This window comes from Abrus precatorius, unplaced genomic scaffold (genome assembly GCF_003935025.1).
Source record: "Abrus precatorius isolate BTA unplaced genomic scaffold, Abrus_2018 Scaffold10, whole genome shotgun sequence".
In the NCBI taxonomy this organism is placed as follows: Eukaryota; Viridiplantae; Streptophyta; class Magnoliopsida; order Fabales; family Fabaceae; genus Abrus; species Abrus precatorius.
The window spans coordinates 28,273,828-28,296,912 of record NW_020874292.1 but is presented as its reverse complement, the minus strand read 5'-3'; the positions used below and the strand labels follow the sequence as shown (position 1 = coordinate 28,296,912).

The following is a 23,085-nucleotide window of genomic DNA, read 5'->3' as shown; positions in this document are numbered from 1 at the left end:
TCTTTTTATGTGATTGTTCAATTTTCACTCCACCAAACCATAAAATCGTATTCACTAATCTTTCATATAAAGATTCGAACAGTTGTCACAACAAATTAAGAATTAGAGTGTTATGTCACATAGATTTGTCATATTATAACTCGTGAATATTAGTTTACATATTTCAACAATGGAGGTTTCTTGTTTTCTTTTCCAATCAATAATTTATAGTTCTTCGTACACGATTTTATTGGTTAATACCATCAGAAAAGATAATTTCCTAAACATCCAATTTCTACATGTCTTAATTAATTTAAATATCAGTAAATCGTATTTTTATAATCTTATAATTTTACTTATGTACAAGACAAAATATGATTTTCCATCATAAGTTAAAACAGTAACCTTTTTAAAACAAGAATTTAAACCTTCTTCAATTATTAAATATTAAAATGTGGTCATATAACATATTTTATCACATATAATTAATAAATTTTATAATCATGTACGACGAGTTTTTATTCAATAAAAGTAATGTTTTTTTTTTTTTAATATGATCATGTCTCATTACTCAACTATATTCATAAAAGAATGCTAAGATATTGCTGGTACATACCTCAATGGTATTAGTTAAAAAATAATAATTACACTTTACTAAATATTATTAATCATTTAAAAACAAGTATTAAATGATTTAATGTCAAGTGGCCTCAAATTTAATCCGAAAGTGAACTAAGTTTTAATTTTTTTGCAAAAATTTTCTAATTGACTTTTCCAAAATGGCGATGTCATAATTTTTAGAACAAATTGAATGAAAAAACAACTGGAATGGTGCAAGAGTTTTACAATCAACTTAAAATCGCTAGCTATAAAAAAAATTGTTAAGTGTTAGAAGAATTTTAATCCCATTAAATCATCAGCCTTTTATTTTTTTGGTAAAAAGTTTCAACTTTAAATTTTAGGCCAAATTAATTGTAAATTAATTCTGAACTTTTTTTTTACCTGACTCGTTTAAACTTTTTCTTGATTGAGTTTGAATTCACTTGATCTATTTAAGTGCTTTTTTTGCTCGGTCCGACAAAGCTCAAATTGGGCTCATGTGATATAGTTTGAATAACTCATTTTACCATCTTTAAGTGTTAGGTAATAGCATTTGTTAGGATAATCGTTGTAAAAAGAAGATAAATTATTAGTATAAATTGTATAGATTTATACTAACAAATAATATATCATACTAACTTTTGATGTATTAATAGTATATAATAAATATTTTTTACTAATAAAAGTATATTTTGCTATAATATGTCATATTGTTAATGTAAACTCATAAAGTCTATTAATAGTTAAATTTTTTGTCAGAAAAAACAATGCTAATCAAAGGTTAATCTAATATTAATTTATTAATAATTGATATTTTTTTAGTGACCAAACATCGATGAATCAATTGCAAAAGTAATCAAATAAAATAGTTTAGGAACAGAGAGATATAAACTCTACTTATCTTTGCTCAACTATTATTCATCTATAATCTATGTTTACTTCGATTCCAAGCAAATTTAAAAAATAAAAAATAAAAAAATCGTTCTTTTAGAAAGACCAATACAATATCTATTTAATTTTTAGGATACCACGTCTGAAAAAAACTCCTCTCAAGGGGGTGTCTTACCCTTTACAATGTGAACGATGTCTCCTATCCCTTAAACAAGACACAAAAAAAATCTGTTTTTTTTTTTTTTTTTTACAAATTAATATTTTGTAGATAACAAAAGATGTGTATGATAATTAGGTTAATTGATCAATTATTCTCTAAAAACAATTTTTAAGCCAAATATTATCTGATTGCTTATGTTTAAGAGACTAATTAATTAGAATTTGGAATTTTTATTTTGATGAAAACAATTATCTATGCATGAGGTCAAATGTTTTATATTTTAATTAAATATTGAACCCATTATACCATAACGTTATTATCTTTACAAAATTGGATCTTAGGCCTTAAGACTATATGAAACTTGTTGAATTAATTTGACTTGGAACATCTATCATTATGTAAGTTCACTTGTTCATGTGTTTATTATTGTCAAAATCATGAAACATTTATTTACAAATACATAATTTTGTATTTTTAACTAGTAAAGACTTACTTATTTAACCAATAGTCAGTACACTGATCAATCAAAAGGTTGATCGAAAGCAATCATTGATCCATCTATCGATTTTCAATATTTAACTCTTTTAATCTCATTACACTTGAAACTTGAAGACAATCGATCACGCATCAAACTTAAAATCAATTCATTTTGCTGAGAATATCATTTTGTGCCAATATTCAATTTAGTTCTTTCCTTAAACAATCAGTTTAAATGTTAAAATTGGACTAGGGGCTCATTTTAGCATTTAAAGTTATAAGCATTAAATACTCAAGTTCTCAATTTTACAACACTCTCATGTTAAAGGATTGAAACAGATAATAATTTAAAGAATTAAGGATGGAACAAAAACATTATAAGGTTAAAAATCAAAATAATTGGTGCTTATAATTTCAAAGATTGAAGTAAGATTCATTTATTAAATTTGACAATTAATTAGTTAAACTTTGAGATGTTTGCTAAAAGTAAAGCTAAGAAAAGAAAAGAAAAGAAAAGAAAATTCAACAGAGTATAGTTAACTAATTTCTAGTATAAGAACAAGTGGAATGTAATGTTGACACCCTATAACCTCATGGTGTAAAAGCTGTTTATTTTATGTGATTAAGGGTATCCTTCCCCCAACTGACAGTCAAAGATTACTACTTCTTTTGAAATGGAGATGATCAACCTAAGTTTTACCTTTACAGTAAAGTTTTTCCATACATATATATAACTAGAAATAGAACCATTGTCAATATGCTTAAAAACACAATTATTTATTAATTAACTCACAGGTCTTATCAGTCACTGGTATTAAATCTGTGAAAAGTAAATTATTTTTATTTTTAGTTTTAGTATGACATTTAGGTAAAGAAACATATTTTGCAACAAGAGTTTATCCCATTAGAATTTATAACACCTTATATTTATGAACTTCACCTTAAAAATTTTAAAAAACCGTTAGAAATAACATATATAAAAAAAAATAAAAAATCGTAAACCACTTTCATACAAGTTTAGGCTAACACCTGTGTAAGTATTTGTTTGATAAGACGAGCCTAATTAAGTTCCAAAAGAACTGCTCCCTGAAACACAAATTACTTTTTATATAAAATTGTTTTTACTTCTATCACAAGAATGAAGTTCTCTTATTCTTTTTAATTAGAATTGCTGAAGAGGTAGGAATTTAACATGAACTATCTTTAATCCACATCACCTCAATTGTGTTATACCGCCCCAACAAAAAAAGCTCAACCCAATGAACTTAATATTTAAATGCAGAGTTACAGGATGGTATATTGTCCACTAAAGTTCATCATCAGTGAGGAAATTCAGAAGAATGATGACTGAATAAATAGGGAAGTGCAGGAAATTTTACACAAGCTATATTTATGACTCTTAAGTTTCACTCTACTCCTTCTCCTCAATCTTGGGAACATCATTGGTATTGCTCAGGGCATTTCCAAGATTGAGAAGCCCATTTCTATACAGAATGTCCAACTCATCAAAGTAAGGACAAGTTTTACTATTTTGACGCCTTTTCTTGCCACTCCCTATCGTCCTTCTGTAGTACTTGTTGATGTTCTCCCACTTCTCCTTACACTTCTTTGCAGAGCGGTTGTAACCCATGCCATGCATTGCTTCACGTATCTCCTCCCATATTGACCCTTTTGATCCCATGACACGAAACTTGTGTTCCAATGAAGTTCTCACAGTTATGAGTGCTTGTACTTCAACATCTGGCCATCTGTTGCTACTTGCATCACTGTTTAAATCTTTTCCAACATTCACCTGAACCTCATCCTCTTCTCTTTTGCTGCATGCTTCTACATGTTCTGGGATTTGAATTTCATGGCCCAAGAGGTTCTGAATGAAGGATATGAGGGCTAAATTGCGAGTCTTTTCTTGGGCTCTAGCTTCTTCATCTTTTCTAATTCTTTCCATCTCCTCATGCTTCCAAGCTTCTTCTCTCTTTATTCTTTCCCTTTCCTTGTTTTCTATCATTTCCACTAACTGCTTGTGCATCTGCTCTTGCTTCTCCATCACCTTCGTCACCAAATCCTTCACGAAATCTTCAAGCTTTCTCACTGTCTTTCTCCTTCTCTTTCTAGACCCAAGTTCTTTAGTACTTGCTGATGAATCATCATCTTCATCCTCACCCTCAAAAGAGGAGCTGAAATAAGGAAGAACAAATCAAAAGAACAGCTCAAATTCATGTTGAAATTGTCATGATGGACTTTCCCCTCATTGCCAATTGTCTCATCGAACATTCCATGTGTTACAAACACGAGTGTGTCTAAATTCACTCTTAGGCATCTGTTACCACTCATATTTAAGTAAATTTCGTCTATAATACCTTTTCCTCTCTCTAATAGTAGGGATATTTTACACAAAATTCTCGTGTAGGAGTGGCAACAAACACATGAAAGTAGCAATAAACACTGCATAAAAAACACTTGCGCAAATAAAACATAACTTTTGACCAAACTATAAATAAAACACCGTACGATTCTATTTTTAAACCAACAAAATACCACAAAACAAAGCATTTTTGAATCAGAAAAGGATGCTACAATAGAATACAACACAAAGTAGTGAGCAGTTGTGGGCTCTCTCTCATTCTCTCTCTAAATCCAATCATAATGAGCATCAAATGGACAACAATTGCCCCGCACCTCCACCTCTGCTTGACACAGATTCGCGCTTAACGCTTAATCGCATGCACCCATAAAAAAACCACACACTCTGTCATCACCACAATCCACAAATCACAATCATTTCCAATTAAATTAAACAAAAAAGAGAGATATAACTTTAATGGTTGTTTTGCCTTCATCCCGCAAAGTTAAGATAAATACATTAAGATAAAAGATAAAGTATAAAAAATCAAATCCAATTAAAAAAGACAGAAATAAACGAATTTTATATTAATTAATTTATGAATAACGAAAAGTTGACATGAAAGGGAGCGATGGAGTGAAACTGACCCGGATGGAAGCGGGGCATGACCCGACCCGGGAGGGATGGGATCTTGCCTTCGGGTGGGTAGAGAAGGGTGGGCATTGAGAGGGGAGGGGATGGACCTGATTGGGCGGAGCTTCTGGGGGTTGTGGCGGTGAGAGAGGAGGTCGGTGGTGTAAAGGAGGTCGCCGGAATCGGGAAAAGGAGTGACGTGGTCGGGGACGGGGAAGTGGTCGGCGGCGAAGAGGTCCATAAGATGGTAAAAAAAAATTGCGGCGCCAAGGAAGGGTTTTGGGAAGAGGTGAAAATAGGGTGGAATCAGTGGTTACTGGTTGGTAATGGTAAGTAAAATCACTACTGCGTTAAACCTGGGTAAATTACAACCACTTTCTTCTCTCTTCTGATTAGTATTATTATTATTATGTACCCAAAATGTGCGTGTGTGTCTATATATATATATATTATATCGACAAAATGCTAAGTTTTAGTTTTCTTAAACTACAAGATTTATGTGTTATGTATTAATGTTTATATGTGCTGCTAATAAACTAAGGTTGAATTGAACTAAATCTTCTTTTAAGCATTAATATTAGTCTCCACATTCAATGCTCTATACATGTTTATTATAGAATAATACAATTAAGGTTCATGTTTAGAGTTAAGCTTTTAAGAGAAAAGAAATAAAGGATAATTTTTTTATTTGTAATTAACATATTCAATTTTATAACTTTTTAAAATTATAAAATAATCTATATTTATTTTTATAAATATTATATAATTCTTTAAATTTAAAAATAATTTTTTTTAAGTCTAACTCCAAACATACTAGGAGTCAAACACTTTATACAATTATGTTCTTGTATTATAAAATCTATTTTATTGTTAATGTACTATTTTATAAATATCGATTTATGCATAATGCATTAGAGTATCATTATAAGTACATTATTTTGTGTCACTTTTAACCATTTACTCACCCTATAAAGTAGTAATTCTTTTTGAAATTACATTAAGCTCAATTTTATTAGCTCACTAAAACATCATATAAGTATAATTTAAAAAGTTTAGATCCTTTATTTTTCACCTTATCAAATATTCTTTAAACAAAAAAAAATCAACATCAATGGGGAATAATATAGATAAAAATAAATATAATTTAGAGTTAATAATTTACTCATATATATAAATAATTTACATAAAATTATTCGTTCGTTGTTTGACTATCTAGTACAAAAAGCCAAGTTGTTGTAATTTTCTCAGCAATACTTAATGAAAATAGAAAATAAAAATTTAATAAAAGAGAAAAACAAAACAAAACAAAAACAGGAGCCTAAATTGAAATACCGATGTTGCCTTTTGCTGGCACATAATGACGAGGCTATCCCCATGCTGCCGTGTCCCCTGTCTCACCACTTACCCTATCACACACCCAACACAAATGACAATCTCATTCATTCAATTCTCTAACTTTCAACGTCAAATTTTGATTGTAATTTCAGTTCCTAACGCACTCGCAGGTCGATTACTTGGTCAGGTAACTAAAAATGAAAAATAAATTAAAAAGAAAAAGTAAGTAAAACAGAGACACAAATGGTGCTACGATAACGTAGGTATTAAGCTCGTGGTTTGGATTCACATTTCACACTCACCCGAATTAACAAAATGCTGAGATCGCTGCACAAAGCTATCACTCCTCTTCTCCGCAACAAGGAATTCCCATTATCTTGCAAGAGCCCAACGCTTCATATCCACAGCGAGAACAATTAGAAGAGGTAGGTGCTGAACTGAAACCAAACTATTTTCAATACTGAACCTCGTTTCCCTGTTGGATAGACAGTGTCCCAGTTTCAAATTCTGTGTCTTTTTCTTTTCGGGTATCGTTTATGACTGAAAAAATTCAGCCTTTTTCTATTGGTTGCACGTGCATGTTTGGTTTTCATTAAATTTTGGAGACAAGTCATTTTTTTTATTATATCCTGGTCCTGAATTGAATATTAAATAAGATAATCCTTACACACGCAAACATTGATGCTTTTGATTTGGGTTTGCATTGCTGGGTAGACTTCACCGGGCTTTTCATTGGATAATTTTTAGCCTTTAGGGGTACTCCTTCATCATGAGGAGTACAATTCATCGTAGCACAATTAACTCTACAATTCTGTAGTGAACAAAAGGTTGTCTCATTTGTCTGTGTTTCTAAGATTGTTCCCTGTTAGTGAGTAGTTGTAACTTCCCCTTGGAAGTTATACAAATAGAGAATTATTTTAGAATCCAGTTTCTTTTTTTGTCGGCCAAAATTCGCCGGTTCAAAGGTCATTGTTGATTGGTTTTTAAAAATAGTGGAGATAACTGAAAACTCAAGAAAATAAAATGGAGTGAACTAATTCACTCTATAAAAAATAAATTCACCCTTTTTCGCTGCATAATAGTTCTGAAGTCTTGTAATATTCATGCAATGATGCATCCATATGGTACCATAAAAGTTTGGTTCTTCTTCTTTCCTAATTAGTTGGGAAAAGTAGGCTTTGAGAACTGATAGTCTTTGCTTACATTTGATAGCTGATGCTATTCCCATTTTATAAGAAGTGTTTAATAGTTCTGTTCTGATTTATTTAGAAATACTAAATATAGTCTGGTCTTTTTTATAGACTAGAGTCTAACATTACCTTTTCTCATGTTTTCCTTTATAGTCAAGATTGGAGCCACAACCCCCGTTCATCATGTTCAATCCATGTCAACTTCAACCATTGTATCACTAACTGACACAGAAATGTCTGCACAAGACCAAGTTCAACAGGTTAAACTACTAACATCAACCAATGATGCTTATGGTGGTGTTATTATCGAACTGGATCAGCCTATGAATTCTACAACATTTGTCTCGATCCTTAGAGCTTCAATTTCACATTGGAAGCAGCTGGTAATCTTTCATATTAGTTGCTTATTGTGATTAAAATCATCCTATTTGATTTCATTCATTGATGGAAGCATACTGGAAATATGATAAATCAAATGTAGGGCTGTTCCATTAAAATCTATGCATGCTTAGGGAAATGGATCCTGTCATGTCAAATTTTCACATGACCTTATCATTTGCAAAAATTCTTTATCTATCGTCATAGACATTCACAAAGTTTGATGAGGCCCCACCTATGTACCGTATGTGAAAAGGGGGAGATATACACACACAAAATTTTCACATAGATCTAATCCTGCATAATTAGATAGGTATTATATTCACTTCTTGCCATAGCTCTTGGAGAGCAATAAAACAAACACAATAACTATGTTCTGGGTAATTATAACATGTATAGATATTGGGATTTGACAGTGTCTTCGCTTTGTTTTCTTGTCATGTAGTTAACATCTTTGGTTTATCAGTTTGATTGATACATAATGGTGTAATTTTAGATCAGACCTAAGGCTCATTCATGTGAAGTTTATGCATTTAGTTAGGTGTTTTTTGTGCTTCATGTACAGTTGCCAAAGGACAAATAATGTGAGCACACAAATCATCGCCGTCTTTTTGTTTTCCTTGTGTTGTTTGGTAATAAAATTTCTCCTTCATCAATGTATTTTAACACATATGAAGTTTTATTCTTAAGTAGCTGTAGTTTCTTCTTTTGACATTGACCTGTCCTTCAGTATATATGTCGAACGTATATTCTCATTTAGCTTTAGTAATGTGAAAATTTTACTCAATAAAGAATGTCATTATAGTAGCTGGCTGTCATAATCTTAGTTTAGCAACTATGATCTATTGGAGAAATTTTCATTTTGAATTGCATAAGTTTTGTGATTTAATAAATTTGTTTCCTCTCTATTTTGCTTTGTAAAAGCGATCATGTTTGAGAAGAATCTGGACCGTCTGAAATTAAAAAAAATAAAAATAAAATATGCTAATGAGCTTGTCATTTATAAGCAACAAAACTGGGGTATTTTTATCCTTACTACATGTACTGGGAATCTAGAATCTCTCACTGTCCTTTCTTATTTGAGTTAATGGATCAACATTGTCTTACAGGGAAAGAAGGGCGTTTGGATAAAATTACCTATTCATCTAGTCAGTCTTGTTGAAGCTTTAGTTAAGGTGATTAACTTTATTGCTTACCATAATGAGAACAGTTATGTTTGAGAACTTTGGTTGATGAAAATTGAGTTACATTAATGTCACCATGTGTCTATTCTATGTATTAACTATGATTTCCATGATACTTATACGCAGGAGGGTTTTTGGTACCATCATGCAGAACCAAAATATTTAATGCTTGTTTATTGGATTCCTGAAAGTCCAAGTACAATTCCTGCAAATGCCACTCACAGGGTGGGCATTGGTTCATTTGTCATCAATGAAAACCAAGAGGTTTTTCCCCACTATCAATCACATTTAGTGCGCTTCATAATCAAGCTTATGCTAGATTGGAAGGACTTCCTCTTGTTTGAGACTGTACCTTTGACAAATACGGTTATTCCAGTCATGTATCTTGATCAAATGATAACATCGTAGATTAGGATGAAAAAGAACCTAACATGTGTTGCATCTCATTCCTGAGAGGAACTAGTATATTTGGATCATTTAGAAAAACAAAAGGGAAAAAGCACCTTGCTTCTCATTTATTCATAGAAAAGAAAAAGTGATGATGGGCCATATCTTTGTTGTTTATTTGATTTCCTCTCTTCATTTCCTCATCCATTGATCCCATGATATTAATTTCTGTCTGGTTCATTATCTGAAGCTTCATTGGAAAAAGCGCAACATGTCTGTCTCTAATAAAACTTCTTAAGAATTTGCCCCTCTATGGCAGTTAATATCTCATTTTTTAGTTATTCATTGATCTTAGGTCCTAGTTGTTCAAGAAAATAGTGGGCAATTTCAGGGAACTGGAGTCTGGAAATTCCCTACTGGAGTTGTTGATCAGGTAAATGTGTTGGCTATGATAACTTTTCCATTACAGAATAAGAATCTACACTACTGTGTATATAATACACTCATTCCCTTTACAGGGAGAAGATATTTGTGTGGCAGCGGTAAGAGAGGTCAAAGAAGAAACAGGAGTAAGCAATATTGTTGCTGTACCATTTAACTGTGGGCTAGTCCTGAAATTAGCTGTTTGATCAGATTTCAATAAAGGTGGTATTTGTTCTGAGCCTAATTATTCTGGCTTCTCTAAATTTTCAGGTTGACTCGGAATTTTTGGAAGTATTAGCATTCAGGTAGCATGTTTATGTGAATATATGTCAATTCATATACTTGATGGGAAGTTGCAATGATTGAATATGTAGTCTTCAAATTGGAGATAGAAGATTCAAATCTCATTGATATTGTATTTAGGGAATAGGGATTAATGGAAGGACGTTGGCCCAATCAACATCTTGTAGTCCAAAATCCTACAGGGGATGAGGGAATTCTTAACCAACTACAGGGTTCACTTTAGATCTTCTTGTGTCAAACGACAGTATTGAAGCTTGTGTATGTTGACATGTACATTTTTAGCACTATTGTTGTCTATGGGAGAGTACATGCTTGAAATATTTATACATTGCCAATTCTTTTGTTACTTGAATTAGGAACTTTCTCTTCCTTTTGAAGTTTCTTGGATTGTTGTGAGTTTATATTTTATGACTGAACACTCTTTTCTTCTTTCATCTGAATATCTGATAACAGACAAAGTCATAATTCATTCTTTGAGAAGTCAGATTTATTCTTCGTGTGCATGTTGCGGCCCCTTTCTTCTGACATCCAAATACAGAGCTTTGAGATAGAGGATGCACAGGTATGTAAATTAAAATTGAAGGTTAAGTATTAATTATTGTTTGTTTTCCATGTGTACTTTAAAATGTTCAATACAAAAGGACCATCAAAATATCTTCATTTTTCTTACTCCTTCCATTGCTAAGTTATCATTTAACATCTTCCCCTTCACATTAAAGCTTTGTTTTACAAAATTTAGTTGCTTTAGTCCATCCTAGTCTGGCAATAAATTGTACTTTTAAAAAGTATCCCGAGGAAATGTAAAATCATTATGCCAAAGGCAGACATCAATTCTTCATATTATTCTTTTGCTGCAGTGGATGCCATTTGAGGAATATGCAGCTCAGCCATTTGTACAAACGAGTGAGCTTTTGAAGTGCATAAATGATGCATGTTTGGCAAAGATTGATGGAAAATCTTCTGGATTTTCTCCTGTATCAACATCATCAAACTTCTCTGACCAGAAGAGTTTTTTGTACTTAAAAGCTGAGGCCTTGAAGAGGTCCAATTCTTCGTAAGCATCATAAAAGGTTACACAACTAGAAAGGATATTCAATTACTTTATATTATTTGATTCATTATGTGAACAATGGTGTCTTCATCAGGTAAGTTAGTGTTTTACCATTAGTAGGCTTTGTCATTTGAAAGCAGTTTTAGTGATAATCAAATTTAGTTTCTGTAAGGATGATTACAGAAACTTTGGACGTTCAGCAGACGATCATTTTTGTGTTAATACATGATCATTTAAATAAAAAGGTCTTGTAAACTAGTGCCTTGAGGACACTGATTATAGAATCAATAAATTTTTATTAAAAATTATATTAAAATAGTAATTTTTTAACAAAATATTTATGTTTTACTCCTTAATTAGTACTTTCGGAACACTTCTTAGCATTTTCTTAATAAGTTGGAATTTATTGCATAAGCACAATACAGAGCCACAAAGAGAACCTTGGGACTGTACCTATGATGATGCTACTATGTAAGTTATTTGGAGTCATGCATACATCATAAAAGAAATTGCATGGATATTGACATCATCCACGATTTTGGCAGTGGCTTGTTAGTGCTGGTTGTCATGCGCGCACATTTGGTGCAGTGCACAAGATTATTGATGAGTTTTACAGTGCTGAGTGGAGTGCACCAATCACCTCCCAATTTTGCTGCTCCTCGCAAATGCTATTATGATATGAGTTCTTTACAAAGTCACTTTTTTTATTCTTGTCGTTTTTTAGTGCCCTCAGTTTTACATAACAAATTGTTGTACCAAAAAGTTGCACTGCTTCCAGCAGCAATCGTCCAAAATCACTTTATACAAACGCATTTTGGAGAAGTTTTAGGATAAAAATCACCTGGCAAGTTAGACATACTTAGGAGTTAAATATAATTGTTTATCACGATTTAAAACTGATCTTATTCTGTATTTTAAACGATGGCAATTACATTTCTTCCTTAAAAAGTGAAGTCAGATTAAATATAATTTTAGAAAAACTCTTAAAACTAGAAATACTTTTCTAATGAACGAAAACTCAAAAATAGAGTTTATAGAAATTTATAGGAGAAGCTTTTACTTTTACAAGAATGGTCACCAAATACTACTTTAATATAATTCACTACCACAAATTTACAGTTTATCTTTCATTCCTTTGGTTAAGATGAATAGATGAAATTAATCAAGTACTAATTAAATAATTTGTAAATAGTTCAATTCATTAGTACATTCCTAAGACAACAAAATCGATTGAAGATGTGTCCACTGTTAATAGTTACACAATAAAAAATTAATTTTTTTCCTTCTTTTTGTTTCTTAAAGTATAAAGATAACTGCATAAAAATAACTAAAGGTGTGTTTAGCTTAGATTGGTGTTAAATTCACTCAAACATGAATCTATTTTTCAATTTGCAAGTTATAATTTTCATATTAAAACGTAATTTAACATAATTTTAATTAGTTTTTAAACACTAAATCCCTAATCTTATACTAATCCTACTAAAATTGACTCCACAAAGATAACTAACCTTTATCTTATACCCAACCCTACTTAAAATGTATCCTTTATGGCATAATTAACAACATTGATACCCTAGTCGTGCCACAGGTAAATTGTCTCTCTTTTTCTTTTCTCAATGTACTTCTTTCTTTTGAAGCAAGGCACATGACATGCGTAGTTTTTTTTTTCCTAAAGGGAAAGCTACTTCATGGAAAAAGATAAACTACGAAGGAATAATAAATACTAAAAGACTACTAAAAATTTGCTTCAGGCACCGAACTTCAGATGTGAGAGGCACTTTTACCAAGTCACTTTCTTTTAATTTATTTGCTTTGATATGTTAGGGGTTATATGTTAGAGCTTCGATATTTTCTTCTCTTTTCTTAGTTCTGATATTTTACCAAGTCACGTTTCCACTTTCTAAAGTTTGAATACAAAAAGGAGAACAGTTTATGATTCACATAGACCCACACATGGACAGTAAATAGCACAAGTGAAGATATATTCTTCACCCCTTCACCTATATTCTATTAATTTTCAAAACCAATCTTCCACTATCTTGACTAAATAACTAAATAACAACAATCAATCATCTATCGAGATTAGACTCCAATCAAGACTTTTGTGTGGCCCTGCCTTCACATTGAGCTGAAGCGTCAATAGACAACAAAGTCTTGGCCTTCTTCAAAAAGAAGAAAACCAATTCACAACCCCTCGTATCATTCTAAGGTTTTTGCCTTTATTTCTACCAAAGTACTGTTAATTTACGCAAGAATCTAGCCTAAGGGTACGGCCAATGGCCAAAACCTTTCGGGACCATATATTAATAATTCATTCCCCTTGACCAAAGACAACAACTCAATAATGTGAATATGAAATGGGTCAATGCTTTTTTATGGCTAAATGGTTTGTGTTTGGATAATTGACATCAAGAATATGCACATAGTAGAGGCAACAAAGCATAGTTAGTTTATAGCACCACGATCGGAAACAAAGGCCAAACTTTGAATGACACGAACCTACATGTTCGTATACTCAGAATCAATACTTTATCCTACACAAATCTCCGTTTTGCTTCAAAGATTATGAGACTTTGGTTCACTTAAATTTGTAACACATTCAGATAATAGCTTAAAAAACGAGCTTACCAATTTAAAGAAGACATTCGTGCAAAATAATCACTTGAATCAAACAAGGCAGTAGAAATTCGAACGAATAAAAATCCACTCTTAGAAAGACATTATATTTTCGTGCGCATTGTGATTTTTCATTCTTTAAAATAACACGAAGAGTTTTGTATTACCATTACGCGATTAGTATCTGCATTTAAAGTTGTATATTCATTTAAGGGATCAGTATACTAAATTCAATGAACAACTATACAGGAATTAGTAGCGACAATAAGCATTGCATGAAAACCTTTCTATGACAAATAAATAAAACTCTTTTTAAATTTTAGTTTCGTTAATATTAACCTATAGGATCAACATTCAGCATTTAAAAATCATAAATCTTTATTAAAAGAACGAAGTATTTATTGTATATAAAATATAAGATTACAATAAATAAGTTTATTAAAACTGATGTTATATCAGCAGAATGTTTTTTTTATTAGGATTTAGAGTTTAAGTTTTAGAGTTTACTTTACTCATCTCTCAAATCAATTGAAATGATTTTTTTTTTCAAAATGATTTTTCTATCTTATACACGTAGTGCAAAATTAAGAGACATTGATTGCATCTGTTTGAAATGACTTTTTATGTTTTTAATACAATAAATATTTTTATAAAAATGAAGAGTTGTGCATATTGTTGTTGATATGAAAATTATAACGCTTACCATTTTCATTAACTCAAAAAAAAAAGCCAGCATCCATGAATCAGTAGACCATTCAAGTTTAGAGTGACGAAAGCTCTGCCTCCTCCATCCGTTGAAACTTTTTTTTTTTTATATAAAAATAATAAGTATATTATATAGTTAATAATTAAATTTTAATTTTTAAAGCATAAAAATTACTTATTTTATTTTATTTTTCAAATGAGATATTTTTTTATATAAATAAAAAGCAAATATTGTATTAATGTGCTTAAGAAATTAATAATTTTTATAGTACTTTATAAATAAAAAAAGACATTTTATATTCTCTCATGTGTAGAAGAATAATTATTATTACTAATTTTATATTAATAAGTAATAAAATTAATAATTTATTTATAAAATATATAAATATGCTTTAATTTTTAAAATATTAAAAAAATTATAATTATTAATTTAAAAAATATATACAATGTTGTCTCAACTTACATGTAGGTAACTTATAAATCACCTAAGAAATTTAATCATCTACTAACTGTATCAAATTTTGTTGATTGCATTTATACTAATCCCAGTTGCCAAATACGGAAAGTATATTACTGTAACATAGATGCATCATATTGAACTGCTAAAATTAGAAATCACAAGACAAAAATTATATATAAAATTTATATGTCATGAAGAAGCATATTTTCAAAGTAAAAAGAAAACATTTTCCTCCTTTTTCTTATATACTTTGTTTTTGTTTTAAAAATTGTAAACCAAAAAACCACCATACTAGAACCAGCCAAAAAAACAAAACCATAGCCCTACCCTTCCTTCATATAAAGAGAAGAATACGTACAAAATTTGTGTGTATCCCAAATCACCCTCCATAATATCTACATGTCTATATATCCCAACAACGAAATTTCAAGCAAATTCTAAAATCAAACATGCATGAATATATAAATTAACATATATGATAAACCTTGGAAAACAGATGGCATAAATTAACCTGCTATCTAGTTCTTGCAGAAGAAGGAGATCCAGTCCCAGATCCACCATACACGTGTCCTTGATGCGGATGCTGATGCTGATGCTGATGCTGATGCTGATGCTGATGCGGATGCTGATGCCCCATCATCATCATCATAGGAGATGGCACCACACTCCCATGGGCATGAGCATGAGCATGACCATAACCCTCACCAACATTATTCCCATCTCTTTGATCCCCTGGTGGCCTTCCCATCATAGCAGTTTTCTCCCCTTCCATCTCTCTGTACTTGTGCAGATAAATCTTTAGAGGCTCCACATACTCTTCAAATCCTAACGTGGTCATGGCCCACAACAAATCATCACCGTTGATCGTCTTTCTCTTCTCTTTCTGGCACTTATCCGATGCTTCCCCTGTGATGAAGCTTATGAACTCTGATACACACTCTTGCACCGTTTCCTTCGCTTCCTTTGAGATCTTCGCGTTCGCCGGTAACGCTTTCTTCATGATCCTACTCACGTTCGCTATTGGAAGAAACCTATCTTGCTCTCTACACCCAGAAAACTCACTGTTTCCACTTGCGTTACCCGTTTGACCTCCTGACTCGTTGTCAGACTCAGCCATAGCTTCACCACTATATAAGAGAAATGTTACCAACCAAACGCACCCTTATATATGTATATAAAAATAAATAATTATACTATATATATGGGATTAAGCATTAATATATAGTACTATTTCACTAGCTAGCTAGGTAGTGGGAAAAAGTCCATGATGTGTACTATATAATGATTAAGACTGGATTGTGGGTTTCCTTAGATTCATCTAGACGACCGGTGATAGACGTGAGTGATGAACAAGGTAACAGTGAATGATTGGGATTGAATTGTGAGCAAGTTAGGGTTTGAAAGCGGGTCAGAATAAACATGGAAGGTTGGAAAATGGCGGGTTGGAGTGGGAGAAGTGGGTGAGTGGAGTTTGGGTGTTGATTTGTGGGTTGGTTTGGAGAATTGGATTAATTAATTAAGATGGTTTAAGTGGTTTGGAGTTTAATAATTAATGTTTTAATTATTATGGCCTTGTTTTCTGATACGTGGATGATTTTTGGCCGTTCGATTATACGAGTTAAGTTATTAATTGACGCGTATGCTTCATGTTTAGCGTTGGATTGAGGTTTAGAATCAAACATCCACGTTGACGTTGAATAGAGCCCAAAAGAGACAACACCTAAGCTGTCTCTGTAGTATGGCTCAGCTGAGGGGGAAAGAGAAGAATAAATCATTTTATGAAGAATATAATATTGTCACAACCCTCTTGTGAGGGTCATGACGACAAGGCCATCAAAATTAAAAATGTGTGTAAATTTAGGGAATCATCACCCATTTCTATTAAAAATAGTGGTGCAATTGGATATTTTAACAAGTACATATAGTGTATATTTCAGAATTGATTACAAGTGAGAAAAACACCATCACTTTACACCTTTTATGTTAAGAATATATAGCATTCTATCAATCTATTCTTATCCTTAAAATTATTTAATTTGATTCTTTAAAAAAGTTTATTTTTTATACGTCCCATTTTATCTTCTATATTATTCAGGATAATAAATGATTATGAAAAAGAATCAGTGACTAGATAGTTTTTATTATGTGACATAAGTTTAATTCCGACAGTATATTATGACGCATTGGAAATTTTAGAAAAAATATTTAAAAATATTTTGAGCAATAGAAAAAAAAAAGCTTTTAAAACAAGAAAACAGTTATACCATTATAATATTTACATATATTAATTTCGGAAAGAAAGAAAGTCTTTGAAAACTATTTTTAAAAATTATTTAAGAATCTTTTAAAAGAAAAATAATTTTTCATAATTATAGAAATATTTAGTTTTATTCTCATTAATAATAATAATAATATGCATAGTAAAATATTTGATTTGAATAGAATGTAGCAATAAATTATGAAAAATACTTTCATTGGAGATTTTCCAAAGTCAATCAGCACACATGGCCAAACTAAAGAAATTCTACTCCCTTCAAAAAAGTTAAAGTTTTATCATTTCCATGGCTAATGTTGATCATTTAATCATTGACATTTTTTGAAATAAAGTTAAGCAAAATTTATAATTACAAACATACCAATAAAGAATTAAGGCCCTTTAATTGGTTTGGTTCTTAGTTTTAAGTTTAAAAGATTAAAAAAACTGGTTTTTATAAATAAATTTAAATTTTGTAATTTTTAATTTTTAAATTTAAACACCAAATTTTATATTTTAATAAATTTTTATTTTCAATTTAAGCTTGCTTGTTGATTAAGTAATGATTATAGATTTATATTATAAAAATCATAGTAACTCATTATAGTAGCAAGCATAGTTATTTTAACCATTAGGTCAGTATTAACAATAGTGGAAACATAGATTATGATAGTCATGACAATAACAATGGCAATAACTCAATTAAAGATGTTTATTAGTTAAGTTGAGCCTATTTTTATCATTTTTTGATATGTGAATCGGTTGATTTGAATTGGGTAATCAAATACTTAAAAAAAATGTAACATATAAAACTAAAAAATATCATATTAAATTAAAAAATATCATATTAAATTAAAAAATATCAATATTTATATAAAAATACACATCAAATTATTAAAATATGAATATTATAAAACATTTTTACATATAATTAAGTTGGATGAAGTTCATTAGATTGCAAAAAAGGAAAAATCCAATACCTAATCCGAAAAATTATGAGCCTATAACTTCAAAACTCAATTATATCCAATTAACATAGCCAATCCATTAATTTTAGTTTAGAAATTATTCAAGTTGAGTGAATTTACTTACTTCATGAACACCCTGAACTACAAAGACAATAATAACAATTAATTAGTATGATAAAGGTAATGCTGAAAGCTACCATGACGAATGATGATGAGGACATGACCATGAGCAAGGGCAAGGATCCTCTTGAAGGACTTGGAGGACCTATGACAAGGGCTAGAGCAAGGAGAGCAAAAGAAGCTCTTCAACAAGTGTTGTCCATATTAATTGAATACAAGCCCAAGTTTCAAGGAGAAAAGACCAAGGTTGTGAATTGCATCATGGTCCAAATGGAGGAGAACTAAGGCGCCACTTTGCTTCAGTTTTTAAGTTTTTAGTTTGTTTTAAATAATGGCCCAATCCTTTGTAAAGTTGGCTGACCAAATTATGTTTTGTGGTTAATCAACTAATGGGCTTTGGTTTGGTTTTATTTCAAGTTGTAATAAGGGCCCAATTGGCAACTTAGGCATCAGCCTTTGGAAGACCAAGAGGCGCATAGCTAGTGGCTGTTGGGTGACTTTTTGGTTGCCACAATTTCAGTTACAATCAGCCTTTGGAAGACCAAGAGGCGCATAGTGGCTGTTGGGTGACTTTTTGGTTGCCACAATTTCAGTTACAATCAGTCATCAAGTAGTTTCATTTTCCGTTATGGAACCTTTGTAATTCTGATGGTAAAGCTTCTATATAAGCTGAACCATTCTTATCAATAAGACAAGTTAAGTTTGATTCAGAAATATTAGAGATTATCTCTTTTATCTTAGTGAGAGTGATTCTCCTAAGTTCTTGAGTGATTCAAGAACACCTTGGCTGTATCAAAGGGCTTTCACATCCCTTTGTGTGTTGCCTTCCTTGGAAAGAGTGATTCTTTCCTTCCCCCATTCAATTCTTCACCAAAGTTCCAAAAAAAACTCAAATCTACCCAGAATTATTTCGTTATCATAACTCTCGTTCTACTCAGCCAAATTGAATGATTCTTGAGCCTAAATTGCATTTCAGAATGAGAACTTTCACCTCGTTTTGGAATCACCTCAATTGGAGTTCTATAACTCGAGATACCGTCATTTCTAAAATTCTGTCCAACCACCACCAAACCAGCGTTTTTTCTTCCTTTTTCACTCATTTTTAACACCATGGACCAACACCTAATTTGCCCAGAAATTCATCACTAAATTTTCAAATTTTTCTACAAGGTTCTAACCCTAAAGATCCTAAGTCAGCCCTTGTGCAAATGGGGTTCATATCAAATGACTTGGGAATGTGATAACTCAAGTGATAGTGGCGATAATAATAATAAAAGTGATAGTAACATTGATAACAATTATGCATATTTTAGAAAATTAATATGAGATTTTAATGATTTATTTGATAATTAAATTTTTGAAAAAATTAAATTATAGAAAAATTAAAAAAATATGAATTCAGATATATTTTAAACAAACATGCTCTATTTTGAAATTAAAAAAAAAAAAAAAAGAGCTTACGGCTATCTTGCAACATGCCATAATGTAACAAATATAAAACAATAATAATAATACAATGAAATTTGAAGAAATAAAAATTTTAAAAGAAAAGATTTACTGATATGAAATGAAATAAATAATATATTAATAGTATTAAATATTATTATTAGTTTCTTAATTAATATTATAACAAAAAAGTAGTATTAGTATGGGCTTAGGGCAACGAGTCATTCAATGTCGAAACGATACCAATAATTTAGGGTATGAGCAGTGTAATGTGTTTACAGCACATGCTAGGGATTGTGAATATTGATTCACCATTAGAATAACATACTTTGTTTGAAGGGTGCATATAAAAACATGAATAAACAATAGATCTGTGAATTTAAATTAATAAAAAATACCTCTGGGATGATGAATATTCATTAGTGCCCCAAGTGAGTGTCATGAATCAACCAAATGATGTGTAAAAGAAAATCTTTTCTAACTCTGAGAGAATGAAAATAAGAATTATATTTACATTTACATTTATTGATAATGAGGTTTGAGTTTCGTCAGCGTTACGAAAGTGTGTGTGAATGTATGAGACAAATCGATGAGCAGTGTTGAGTAATTATGAGAGTCATGACAAAATGATTATTGGAGGAACCATCCATACCACCCAACTTGTGCCACCTGGCACTCATCATCCACTCTGGGGTCCACTCTTTCAATTTTTAAGGTCAAGTCACAGGTGCTTTGCTTATCATTCATTCACACCCATTACTCCTCGATTAGACATCTCTTTTATAATCACTTTTAAGCTAATTGCCTCTCTACCTTCTATACAAACACATTAATCTAAATTTCTAAATATTTCTCATTATTAATTATTTCAACTTTTAACAAATCTTATTATATATCCTTTAGTTAATTAGTTAAGAGTATATTTTATGTACCATAGTGATCTAAAAATCCTATAATATTACTATTAATAATTTTTCAAATTTTATTAAATTTATATATGTAACAAAATGTTAGTTTCTATATTTATAGCTCCACATTATTTTGTAACATAATAAATACTTTACTTAATTAAGACATAAATTATTCTTTTAATATAAAATTTACTATAATAGTGCACAACAAAGACTACTCATATTAAGTTAAGTTATCTATTATTGCACATTCACTAAACAAATTTATTGATAACAAAACTTCAATTGCAATCAAATTTTTCTTAAAAATGAATAATATCATAGAAAAATGATTATTTGTGTTATCACAACATCACAAAAACAAACAAGCTATTAATCATATTTCTGCTAAATTTGATAAAATTAATATAATAATATTTTACGAAATAATAACGAAAAGAAGAGTTTTAATTTTTCTTATGTATATGTACAGATTAATATTTGGACTAATTAGACGTGTAATTTTTTTGCCGTGTAAATTGACATTCAAAATGTTTTGAGAATCGTGAAATAAAATCTTCTATTTTATACATATAGGCTCAAAATCTTAACTATGCCATGTTTGCTACATCTTCGTTTCCCACGCGGAAAGATAAACTCAAATAATATTCTTTATATTTTATCAAGTTATTCGTAGTGATTAATGGTAAATTAAGTTGTTTTTTAAAAAAAGTTATTAAGTTATCAAACATTAAAAGTTATTCATATTAATTCAAATAATTTCAATTACGTTCGCATTGATCATCTATGAGCTAAGTAGGTTTGAAATTATTAGAAAGTGACATTCTCAATTGGAGTCAAACTTTCGTAATTAACATGTACTAGTTTGAGAATGAGGGATTTGGATTCTTTAAGAATTAAGTATATAATATAATATTTAGTTCAATTAGAATCATTTTCACTTTAACGTTTGACTGCATCTGGAGAAATTAATCTCTCGCTATCAGACGAGAGAATTCTCAAAAAGAAAAAATATTGATAAAAAATATTCCATATAAACTATTTATTTAAAACATGAGAATAAATCTTATAACTTAAATGCTTTGTACACACTTTTATATCATTAGCTAGCCTTGTCAATTTCATCTTTCATAAAATTAATTTTTCAATAGCCCGTCAAATTAATTAAAAAACAAGCTTTTATACATTAATGTGTCTTTTTAATAGGACTACATATCACGAAATTAGATAAATAAATAGAAACTAGCATAATTAATAAATATATAATAGATAGTGAAATCAAAGTAGAGAGCCCAGTTTCTATTTAATTGATAGTAGCAACAGTCAATGTATTATGTAATAAACCAATGGGAAGAATTGCCTCCAAAAGCATGAGTAGGTCCGTCCCTACAATCGATGGATTTACTCACCAACCTTCTTCTTTCACTGTGACAAAAGACTATTTCGCTTCTCCTTGAAATTTCTAAAATTTCAGTGAGACATTATTTATGGATGGAAGCCAAATTCAATTGTTGAGTTCACCATCTCACCTTATTTTCCACAAATTCACACGTTAGATTGCCAAACTAAATAGACCATATCATACGTTATGGGAATCGTTGGATGAGTTTTAATTTGTCCACTGGGAAGAGTACAGGAAAGCAGACAAATGATTTTACTACAACAATGAAAAATAATCATACTTTTATATTTTTGATATAATAAACGATTTTTTTTAATAAAATCATATTACTTTAAATTATTTAAAATCAGTCTGAAGGACTGTTGTTAAACATTTTATAATCAGGTATGCTACAAGTCTAGAGAAGAAATTTGCTGTGTCCCTCCTGAATTAAAGTCTAGCGGCAAAAATCAAAGACTAGAAGGTTATGCTGTTATGTGAAAAATGTGTGAGACGTGTCCGTGCTTAAAGCTTTGTAAACACTTTGTCTTCATGCTTTTAAATCGATAATATATATTTTTTCTAATTGTCCAATAGAAAAATAAAATACGTAGACGATAAGAGTAGGGTACCAACTTTATACACTTCTTTTGTTGCTTGAATTTTTTGAGCTTGACACTTGAATTCCCTACCTGCCCTCTCATCAGTTATTACTAGTAAGAAAAAATAACTGATGGTTGTGCTTGTTTAAGCGAAAATGAGAAATCAAGTCTCCAATTTACATCATTTTTGGTCCCGTCACCCCTGGTTTTCTACCTGTCTAATGAAATAGCTAGTGTTTAGTTGATTTAAGTTGGTTTATCATAGTTTGTCAAAAGTCTTCATTAGGATA

General features: G+C 30.6%; 3 protein-coding genes across 7 annotated transcripts; 1 reads left to right on the top strand and 2 right to left on the bottom strand.

The window, feature by feature from the left end:
• Positions 1-1,727: 1,727 nt before the first annotated feature.
• LOC113852619 (trihelix transcription factor GTL1) lies at positions 1,728-5,362 on the bottom strand. Of its 2 annotated transcripts, none has more exons than XM_027482934.1 (2): positions 5,096-5,362; positions 1,728-4,281 (listed from the first exon to the last, which is right to left on the bottom strand). In XM_027482934.1, the coding sequence occupies exons 1-2, from the start codon at positions 5,320-5,322 to the stop codon at positions 3,519-3,521; spliced, it is 990 nt and encodes a 329-aa protein (XP_027338735.1). In that variant the 5' UTR covers positions 5,323-5,362; the 3' UTR covers positions 1,728-3,518. The 2 variants fall into 2 exon arrangements, with proteins under 2 accessions (XP_027338735.1, XP_027338736.1); XM_027482935.1 differs by lacking the exon at positions 5,096-5,362 and adding an exon at positions 4,697-4,952.
• Positions 5,363-6,482: 1,120 nt separating this feature from the next.
• On the top strand, positions 6,483-11,567 carry LOC113866921 (nudix hydrolase 2-like). Of its 2 annotated transcripts, none has more exons than XM_027501720.1 (9): positions 6,483-6,841; positions 7,760-7,989; positions 9,094-9,159; positions 9,295-9,432; positions 9,911-9,988; positions 10,074-10,124; positions 10,249-10,283; positions 10,735-10,864; positions 11,139-11,534. In XM_027501720.1, the coding sequence occupies exons 2-9, from the start codon at positions 7,801-7,803 to the stop codon at positions 11,337-11,339; spliced, it is 888 nt and encodes a 295-aa protein (XP_027357521.1). In that variant the 5' UTR covers positions 6,483-6,841; positions 7,760-7,800; the 3' UTR covers positions 11,340-11,534. The 2 variants fall into 2 exon arrangements, with proteins under 2 accessions (XP_027357521.1, XP_027357527.1); XM_027501726.1 differs by having other exon boundaries at positions 6,485-6,841; positions 10,735-10,843; positions 11,139-11,567.
• A 3,710-nt stretch (positions 11,568-15,277) lies between these two features.
• On the bottom strand, positions 15,278-16,604 carry LOC113846665 (nuclear transcription factor Y subunit B-3). 3 transcript variants are annotated; one of them, XM_027475181.1, is made up of 2 exons: positions 15,716-16,595; positions 15,405-15,685 (listed from the first exon to the last, which is right to left on the bottom strand). In XM_027475181.1, exons 1-2 carry the CDS (start codon positions 16,228-16,230, stop codon positions 15,628-15,630), a joined length of 573 nt encoding a protein of 190 aa, XP_027330982.1. In that variant the 5' UTR covers positions 16,231-16,595; the 3' UTR covers positions 15,405-15,627. The 3 variants fall into 3 exon arrangements, with proteins under 3 accessions (XP_027330972.1, XP_027330982.1, XP_027330991.1); XM_027475190.1 differs by having other exon boundaries at positions 15,405-15,715; positions 15,746-16,595; XM_027475171.1 differs by having other exon boundaries at positions 15,278-16,604.
• Between the last annotated feature and the right edge of the window lie 6,481 nt (positions 16,605-23,085).

Coding starts and splice junctions, on each gene's coding strand:
- LOC113852619 (XM_027482934.1), bottom strand. CDS start 5,322: ATGGACCTCTTCGCCGCCGACCACTTCCCCGTCCCCGACCACGTCACT. Junction 4,282..5,095: donor CATGCCCCGCTTCCATCCGG/GTCAGTTTCACT, acceptor TCCTTATTTCAG/CTCCTCTTTTGAGGGTGAGG.
- LOC113866921 (XM_027501720.1), top strand. CDS start 7,801: ATGTCAACTTCAACCATTGTATCACTAACTGACACAGAAATGTCTGCA. Junction 9,433..9,910: donor TCATCAATGAAAACCAAGAG/GTTTTTCCCCAC, acceptor CATTGATCTTAG/GTCCTAGTTGTTCAAGAAAA. Junction 9,989..10,073: donor CTACTGGAGTTGTTGATCAG/GTAAATGTGTTG, acceptor TTCCCTTTACAG/GGAGAAGATATTTGTGTGGC.
- LOC113846665 (XM_027475171.1), bottom strand. CDS start 16,230: ATGGCTGAGTCTGACAACGAGTCAGGAGGTCAAACGGGTAACGCAAGT.